The sequence below is a fragment of the Mauremys mutica genome, chromosome 1 (genome assembly GCF_020497125.1).
Source record: "Mauremys mutica isolate MM-2020 ecotype Southern chromosome 1, ASM2049712v1, whole genome shotgun sequence".
Classification (NCBI taxonomy): Eukaryota; Metazoa; Chordata; order Testudines; family Geoemydidae; genus Mauremys; species Mauremys mutica.
This window is the reverse complement of record NC_059072.1, coordinates 2,291,518-2,300,968: the sequence shown is the minus strand read 5'-3', so window position 1 is coordinate 2,300,968 and position 9,451 is coordinate 2,291,518. Positions and strand designations below refer to the sequence as shown.

General features: G+C 70.8%; 1 protein-coding gene across 1 annotated transcript in view; it reads right to left on the bottom strand.

Annotated features, from left to right (window-relative positions):
* Positions 1-3,474: 3,474 nt before the first annotated feature.
* Positions 3,475-9,451, bottom strand: part of PRRT4 (proline rich transmembrane protein 4) — a 31,459-nt gene continuing 25,482 nt past the window's right edge. The window contains exon 4 of the mRNA XM_045019406.1: positions 3,475-5,704. Within this exon, the coding sequence (XP_044875341.1) occupies positions 3,732-5,704 (1,973 nt within the window). The 3' untranslated portion in view covers positions 3,475-3,731. The remainder of the gene's footprint in view (positions 5,705-9,451) is intronic.

The window sequence follows — 9,451 nt, the reverse complement described above, 5'->3', positions numbered from 1 at the left end:
CAGCGCTGCCCGTGGGCACCCGGCTGTGCCAGCGACGGGGCTGGCTGGCCAGCGGGACTCGCGCCGGAGGGCAAGGGCTGGGCAGCTCCCGGGGCACCCTGCCCCCCCGCCAGTGTCACCCTGGATCGCCAAAGGCAGCAGGCTTTTGCCCACAGCGGCCACCCAGGGCTGCTGCACCCTGCCTCTCTCAGCCCTCCCCCCTCACCCCCCTCACAGCTGCTGCCTCTCTCAGCCCCCCCCCCCCCGGAGCCCAGCCTTGGCCCCGGAGCCCCCCTCACAGCTGCTGGCCCTGCCTCTCTCAGCCCCCCCCCGGAGCCCAGCCTTGGCCCTGGAGCCCCCCTCACAGCTGCTGCCTCTCTCAGCCCTCCCCCCGAACCCCCCTCACAGCTGCTGCCTCTCTCAGCCCCCCCTGGAGCCCAGCCTTGGCCCCGGAGCCCCCCTCACAGCTGCTGGCCCTGCCTCTCTCAGCCACCCCCCCGGAGCCCAGCCTTGGCCCCCCGAGTCCCCCTCACAGCTGCTGCCTCTCTCACCCCCCCCCCCCCCCGGAGCCCAACCTTGGCCCCGGAGCCCCCCTCACAGCTGCTGGCCCTGCCTCTCACAGCCCCCCCCCCGCTGGAGCCCAGCCTTGGCCCCCCGAGTCCCCCTCACAGCTGCTGCCACTCTCAGCCACCCCCCCGGAGCCCAGCCTTGGCCCCAGAGCCCCCCCCACCGCTGCTGCCTCTCTCAGCCCCCCCCCCCCGGAGCCCAGCCTTGGCCCCCCGAGTCCCCCTCACAGCTGCTGCCACTCTCAGCCACCCCCCCGGAGCCCAGCCTTGGCCCCGGAGCCCCCCTCACAGCTGCTGCCTCTCTCAGCCCCCCCCCCCCTGGAGCCCAGCCTTGGCCCCGGAGCCCCCCTCACAGCTGCTGGCCCTGCCTCTCACAGCCACCCCCCCGGAGCCCAGCCTTGGCCCCCCGAGTCCCCCTCACAGCTGCTGCCTCTCTCAGCCACCCCCCCCCGGAGCCCATCCTTGGCCCCGGAGCCCCCCTCACAGCTGCTGGCCCTGCCTATCACAGCCCCCCCCCCCCGCTGGAGCCCAGCCTTGGCCCCCCGAGTCCCCCTCACAGCTGCTGCCACTCTCCGCCACCCCCCCGGAGCCCAGCCTTGGCCCCTGAGCCCCCCTCTCCGCTGCTGCCTCTCTCAGCCCCCCCCCCCCGGAGCCCAGCCTTGGCCCCCCGAGTCCCCCTCACAGCTGCTGCCACTCTCAGCCACCCCCCCGGAGCCCAGCCTTGGCCCCGGAGCCCCCCTCACAGCTGCTGCCTCTCTCAGCTCCCCCCCGGAGCCCAGCCTTGGCCCCGGAGCCCCCCTCACCGCTGCTGGCCCTGCCTCTCTCCGCCCCCCCCCCCCCAGAGCCCAGCCTTGGCCCCGGAGCCCCCCTCACGGCTGCTGGCCCTGCCTCTCACAGCCCCCCCCCCGGAGCCCAGCCTTGGCCCCGGAGCCCCCCTCACAGCTGCTGGCCCTGCCTCTCTCAGCCACCCCCCCGGAGCCCAGCCTTGGCCCCGGAGCCCCCCTCACGGCTGCTGGCCCTGCCTCTCACAGCCCCCCCACCCCACCCCCGGAGCCCCCCTCACGGCTGCTGGCCCTGCCCTCCCTGCAGCGAGGGCCCCTGAGTGGGTGGGGGCGACGGCGCAGCTGGGTGCTTTGGGGGTCTGGGGAGGTCCCCCCCTTCCTGCTGGCAGCCCAGGGGAGCAGGGGGGGCGGACGAATCGGGGGCTGCCGTGTCTCCACACTGTCCCCCCAACAAACACACCCGCTTGTCCCTGCTCCAAAGGTTGCCCAAGACGCAGCTCCCGGCTGGGTGGCGTGGGGCTGGCAGGGCCCTGCTGGCGCAGGCCGAAGGGTCACTAAGGGCCCATCCTCCGCTGGCTTCAGGGGAGCGACACCTGCCGCCCGCCGGGGGTCTGGCCTGACGCATTGGGCCAGTCCCCAGCCCAGGGCATTCAGACGGGGTCCCTGCCCGCCCAGCACACGCACCGTGGGGCTCCACTGGGCGCTCCGGTGCTGGGCGGCAGGACAGCGCCCGATTGCCTAACACTGAACCTCGTGTTTCAGCTGGACGGGGACGGGGCTCTGCGGTACCCCACGGCGGGTTCCGGGGCCCCAGCGCTCCCTGCTGGGCTCCAAACCAAGGGCCCCCTATGTCAGGGTGGGGCACAGACCCCTCCCCCCCTGGCTGGCTCTGCCCAGGGCTGTCAGGATGGGCACAGACCCCCCCCCATGGCTGGCTCTGCCCAGGGCTGTCAGGATGGGCACAGACCCCCCCCCCGTGGCTGGCTCTGCCCAGGGCTGTCAGGATGGGCACAGACCCCCCCCCCCGTGGCTGGCTCTGCCCAGGGCTGTCAGGATGGGCACAGACCCCCCCCCCGTGGCTGGCTCTGCCCAGGGCTGTCAGGATGGGCACAGACCCCCCCCCCCGGGGCTGGCTCGGCCCAGGGCTGTCAGGATGGGCACAGACCCCCCCCCATGGCTGGCTCTGCCCAGGGCCGTCAGGATGGGCACAGACACCCCCCCCATGGCTGGCTCTGCCCAGGGCTGTCAGGATGGGCACAGACCCCCCCCCCGTGGCTGGCTCTGCCCAGGGCCGTCAGGATGGGCACAGACCCCCCCCCCATGGCTGGCTCTGCCCAGGACCATCAGGATGGGCACAGACCCCCCCATGGCTGGCTCTGCCCAGGGCTGTCAGGATGGGCACAGACACCCCCCCCAGGGCTGGCTCTGCCCAGGGCTGTCAGGATGGGCACAGACCCCCTCCCCCCATGGCTGGCTCTGCCCAGGGCTGTCAGGATGGGCACAGACCCCCCCCCCGTGGCTGGCTCTGCCCAGGGCTGTCAGGATGGGCACAGACCCCCCCCCCCCGTGGCTGGCTCTGCCCAGGGCTGTCAGGATGGGCAAAGACCCCCCCCCATGGCTGGCTCTGCCCAGGGCTGTCAGGATGGGCACAGACCCCCTCCCCCCCGTGGCTGGCTCTGCCCAGGGCTGGAGGCTGCTTGGTGTAGCCCTGTAACGCCCCCTGCTCGTACCCGACCAAGAACCCAGCTGCTCCTGTTGATAAAATACTTTATTAATGCACAGGGGGGAGGAGTTTCTGGGGGCCTGTCACCGCCACTAGGGGCTTTGGACTCTGGAGCACAAACCAAGAACCTACCTCATTGCTAACACAGGGGTGGATGTGTGGGCCCAGCCCCCGCCCCACCCGGGGCTGGAAGGGAGCAGGGGAGGAGGCGGGGGCGGGGGGGGCAGGGGGGCATCTCTAATAGACACTGAGCCACTTCCAGGGAGCCAGGGCGAGAGCCGGGCCCCAGGGCCCCCTTTCCCAGGAGCTGGGAGCCCGCAGTCCCTTCTCTCCCCCAGCAGGGAGCGCCCCCTCCTGGTCACAGAGCTGCAGCCCCCTATGGCCGGCCACGGGCTCCTCCAGCCACATCTCGGGCGGGGGGGGGGCACCGGGCAGTGCCGCGTGGGCACTGGGGGGGGCGGAGTTGCAAATCTGTCCCGGTGTGAGTGTGAGCGCCCTCTGCTGGAGGGCATGGGCCACGCATTGGCTCAGACCAGAGGGGACCCCCCTCCAGAGGCGGGAAGGGCCCGTCCCACCTAGCACCATGGGGGGAGATGTGGGTTTCAGGGCCGCCCTGGCTCCTCCTGCGAGGCCGGGCCCGCTGGGGAGGTGACAGCAGCGGGGCCGGGGTGGCCCCCCTCCCTACAGGTCGATGGTGTCGCTGCTGACGCTGAGCGCGTCAATCTGCCGGCACACGTCCATGAACTCCTCCTGCAGCAGAGCCGCGTCGCCCGCCGGCGGCTCCGGGACCAGAGAGTCCAAGGACTCCTGGGAGGGCTGGGCCAGGGGCAGGTACGGCCCCCCGGGCGGCGGCGGGGACCGGCGGGGGCTGCTCTCGCCCTGGCCCCGGGGCAGCTTCGGCTCGTACGCAAAAGAAGACGCGTGGGTGGTTTGCTCCGGGCTGGGGCACAGGACCAGGGAGGAGCCGTCCAGGGAGTGTCCGTAGGGGGAGCTGGAGCAGCGGCTGCTTCCCCTCCACCTGCCCGGGGAGCAGAGGGGGGTGTCAGGCGCGCTGGTCTCCGGGGACGCCTCCCCATCCCCTCCCTGGGGCAGGGCCGTCTCCAGCTCCATGCAGGAGGAAGTCCGGTACAGGCCGCGGCTGGCCGGCGCCTCCCCTCGCCCCTCGCGCTCCGGCAGGCCGGGGCTCTGGAGGCTGAGCGCCAGGGTGCTGCACCTGGCGAGGGCGCCGGCGGGCTGGAAGAGGCTGGCGGGGATGAGGGCCTCGCTGAACAGGGCCTCGTCGATGCTGCGCCGCAGGTTGATGGGCGACGGGGGCCGGAAGTCGGCGGTGGGGTCGCCGTCCATGGCCATGCTGATGATGGAGGAGGTCTTCGAGCCATAGCCGCCCTTGAGGCGCGTCTCCGAGGCCCTGGCCGCCCCCGGACTGTGGGCGCCGCAGTCGCCCGTGGCCCCGTCCGCACTCAGGCGGCTCCCGGCCAGGGCGTAGAGCGGCAGGAACTCGGAGTCGCTGCGGGCGATGGTGTCACACGTCACCAGCTTCTCGTGCTGCGCCACGGCCCACTGGAAGTTGTTGGGCAGGACGGGGGCCTTCACAGGGCCGTGGAAGAGCGCGCCCCAGCAGCGTACGCAGGGGGGCTCGTGGGAGCAGACCAGGGGGTACAGACCCACCAGGGCCAGGGGCAGCCCGGTGCCCACCTCGCAGAGCCGGCAGCCCAGCTGCAGCGACCACCAGGGCCAGGGCCCAAAGAAGGCCGGTGGCAGGCCGTAGCCCAGGGCGTGCAGGACGGTGTAGGCCTGCAGGGCAGCGCTCAGCAGGGCGAAGCAGGCGGCCAGCAGGGTCGTGCGCGCGGCCCGGCTCCAGTCGCCAGCGTCGGCGAAGGGGCAGCGGCTGAGGCGCTCGGTGGGCGGTGTGGAGCTGTGCAGGCTGTAGCTCTGCGTGGCGTCCGCCCGGCCCAGGCAGTAGAAGGCGAGGAAGGCGAGGGAGAGGAGGGCGGCCAGCAGGGCGTAGGCCCCCCGCGAGACCAGCAGCAGGAAGGGGGACTGGCGCAGCAGGTCTGCGGCCAGGACGGCGCCCACGGCCACGAAGAAATGCAGCAGCACCAGGGCAGCCAGGCAGCCGGGGTGCCGGAAGCGGGCGCGCGAGAGCTTGACGCGGGAGCGGGTGGAGAGCAGCAGGAAGGCCACGGCCAGCGCGGAGGAGAGGCAGGGGAAGGGCAGGTCGTGCAGCAGCAGCGAGGCGAAGGCCGGCAGCCGCTCCTGCTGCCCGTAGGCGTCGTAGAAGAGCAGGAAGGCCCGGGCGGCGCCGGCCACCAGCAGCAGCAGCTCGAGGGTGGCCAGGAAGGTGCAGCCAGCCGGGCAGCGGACGGGGAGGCAGGCCAGGCCCAGCAGGGAGAGCAGGGCCAGCAGGCTGAAGAGGGAGCCGGCCCCGTAGACGTGGGCTTCCCAGGCCAGGCCCCAGTCGGCCATGGCCGTGTTCCAGTCCGCGTGCAGCGTGACAAAGAGGGGCGGGGAGGGCAGCAGGCGTGGCCCCGGCGGGGCCTCGGGCTCAGGGCTGGGGGAGCCGCACTCCTCTGGCTTCTCCGGCGTGCACCTGGGCCAGGCGGCCAGCGCCCCCTCGCTGCCGGGAGAGGGGCCGTGCCGGCCAGGGGCCGGGCCTGGGGATGAAGGAGACGGAGAGGCCATTAGCATGGGGCGGAGGCAGACCCAGCGCCAGGGCCCAGCACCGGCAGGGAATGCAGGTCTTCGTGGCCTGCCATCGTCGCGGTGACACCCACAAAGCCCACCCCCTCCTGGCTCTGGGGGGCCGGGGCCGGGGCCAGGAAACGCGCCATTCACACAATCCCGGTGCCCCATGGAGCTGGGCAGCACCGGGGGCCTGGCCACAGGGGAGGGACCACGAGGGGGGCACCAGGCGCAAGGTGGGGGTGATAGAAACAGGCTGTCCTGCCTCTCTGCCATCCACAGAGCACGCACCAGCCCCAGAGCGCACACGCACACGCACACACACAGAGCACGCACCAGCCCCAGAGCGCACACGCACAGAGCACGCACCAGCCCCAGAGCGCACACGCACACACACACAGAGCATGCACCAGCCCCAGAGCGCACACGCACACGCACAGAGCACGCACCAGCCCCAGAGCGCACACGCACACGCACACAGAGCATGCACCAGCCCCAGAGCGCACACGCACACACACACAGAGCACGCACCAGCCCCAGAGCGCACACGCACACACACACACAGAGCATGCACCAGCCCCAGAGCGCACACGCACACACACACACACACACACAGAGCATGCACCAGCCCCAGAGCGCACACGCACACGCACACAGAGCACGCACCAGCCCCAGAGCGCACACGCACACGCACACAGAGCACGCACCAGCCCCAGAGCGCACACGCACACACACAGAGCACGCACCAGCCCCAGAGCGCACACACAAACACACACGCACAGACCAGCCCCAGAGCGCACACGCACGCACGTGCAGACCATGGGCAGCGGGTAGAACAGTCTCTGCCTTCCCTGGTGCTGCCGCTAACCCGCTGCTGGACAACTGCACCACGGTGCCCCCCCTTCCCCGAGACCCCCCCCCCCGCCTCCTCCACTCCGCCCCACCCCCCCGAAAGGGCTCTGCTGCGTCCCTCCTCCTCTGTGGACTGAGGAGGCTCCGCCAGGCGCTGCTGGGGCTGGCAGCTCAGTGGGGGCGGGGGCACCTGAGGAGCCCAGTAGCTTGGTCTGGTGCGCGGGGGAGGGAGCCGTGGTTTGGGGCTTTTCCACTGCGGGGGTTGGGGGTTCCGGCGTGCAGGGAAGGGACCTTGGCAGGGGATGGGGCCGGCAGGCTAGCTTCTCCAGGGCGGGGGTTTTACCGCCGCCCACGGCGCACATACAGGGGGAGGGCACACCGGCCCCAGACCACGCACCGGCCCGCAGTGCACAGAGCATGCACTGGCCCCAGAGCGTGCAGACGCACACACAGAGCACACACACACTCACACGCAGCGCACACCCCAGCCCCATAGTGCACACGCACCAGCTCCAGAGTGCACATACACACAGAGCATGCACTGGCCCCAGAGCGTGCAGACGCACACACAGAGCACACACACACTCACACGCAGAGCACACCCCAGCCCCATAGTGCACACGCACCAGCTCCAGAGTGCACATACACACAGAGCACGCACTGGCCCCAGAGCGTGCAGACGCACACACAGAGCACGCGCACACACACACACGCAGAGCACACCCCAGCCCCATAGTGCACACGCACCAGCTCCAGAGTGCACATACACACAGAGCACGCACTGGCCCCAGAGCATGCAGACGCACACACAGAGCACGCGCACACACACACACGCAGAGCACACCCCAGCCCCATAGTGCACACGCACCAGCTCCAGAGTGCACATACACACAGAGCACGCACTGGCCCCAGAGCGTGCAGACGCACACACAGAGCACGCGCACACACACACACGCAGAGCACACCCCAGCCCCAGAGTGCACACGCACCAGCTCCAGAGTGCACATACACACAGAGCACACACTGGCCCCAAAGCGTGCAGATGCACACACAGAGCATGCACACACTCACACGCAGAGCACACCCCAGCCCCAGAGAGCACACGCACCGGCTCCAGAGCATGTGCATAACCACACAGAGCATGCACCAGTCCCAGAGTGCGCACACACACACACACGCCCCAGTGTGCACACACACGCACAGAGCACACACGTCTCCCAGTGCATATGCTAATGTACCATCACCTGGGAGACGCTCCCACTTAGACACTCACAAAGCCCATGTGCAGACACAGCTTTGTGCGTGTGCATTTCGCACTCGACTATGTGCCCCTCTGGGGGGCCAAGGGGGGGGGTCTGAAACCTAGACAGGCCCCACAATGAAAAGGCCCCAAATCGGGACATGGCGAGTGCTGTATTCAGGCACTCAGGTCAGGCTGTGCAACCCCCGCCCAAGCAGAACACACGGCCACGCACACCCCTGCGTTATCTGCGCCTGCGGCTGGAGAGCAGCCAGCCAGGGACTCGCTGTTCTGGAGATAAAACATGAAAGCAAATAGCCCCTAATCCAGGGGCCCTGGGGCCGCAGAGCGGCTGGCAGAACGTGCCGGGCTGCTGGCTGCTTGCGGGGAGCCGGCTGGCTGAGCCCCTGTGACCTCGGGGGGGGGGGGTGCTGTCAGCTCAGGCGGACCCCCCATGCAGAGCCCCCCATGCCGCTGGGCCAGCAAAGCAGGGACGGCTGCCCGCCATGCACGGGGTGGCACATGGCGCTGGAGGGGGGACCCCGGGGAACCCCATGCTCACTCCAAGGCTGCAGAGAGCCCCAGGGCTCCTCAGTGACAGCTGGCTCGGGTCCCTCCTATGCACCCCCCATCCCTGCCACGAGGAGAGCCGGGTGCCCCCTTCCCCCTGCTGGGAGAGGCCACCTGCCCCGGGTGCTCCAGGCAGGGCGGACAAGCAGTGCCAGGCTGGCTCTGGGCACGGCCAGGAGACCACCCAGGCCAGCGCGGGGTGCAGTGATCCATGGGCACGTCCGAGGGGCCTGTGCCCGGGGGCTGAGAAAAGCCTCTGCTCTGCAGCAAGCACAGCCCCCGCTGGCTGCCCCGTGGGCGCTGGCGTGGGGGAGGGGAGGCTGGCGGGGCTCAGGAGCATTGTTGGCAGCCACCATGGGCTGGGCCTGGGCTGCCTCGCGGGCTGTTTGCGTAGCCAGGGGCTTCTCCAAACACAGCGGCTCCCACAATGGCCGTGGCTCCGTGGGGCCTGGCGGGACAGATGCCGAGCAGCGATCGCCCCACGGCCCAGCGGGCTGCACTGGGGCTGCCCGAGGTGCCCCTCGGAGCTCAGCCCAGCCCTGCTCTCCTCTCGGGGGCAGGGCTCCAGCAGTGCAGGGGATCCTGGCTCGCCCTGCACCCCGCTTTGTTTATCCCGCCGGAGTCTAATCCAGGGCTTTAGCCCGGTTCGGTGCCTTCGCAGCCCCCTCTCCGCTGGATTAGTTCTGGCCTCTCTCAATCCGCCCGCCCGCTTGCATCACCGCAGAGGAATTTGCCACGGAGCCGGCTGTCTGGCCCCTGGGCCGTGCCGCGGTCAGGGCTGTGCAGCCACCTGCTGCAGTCGCAGCCTGGCCTCCATGCTATGCACAGGCTCGTCCTGCCCGTGCCCGGCCAGCGCCATGGCCCGGGGGGCAGCGCTCAGGCCTGGGGCTCTGGAGGGCTAGGCCTGGCCATGCCACTGAGACCTGCCCCTCTCCAGCCCTCTCCCCACGAGAACGCTCCCATCCTCGTTCCCAATGTGCTGAGACATAGGGACGAGAGGCCCAGGGTGGGCTCAGTATTATCCTCAGCCGGGGCCCCACTGGCCCCAGCCGCATGG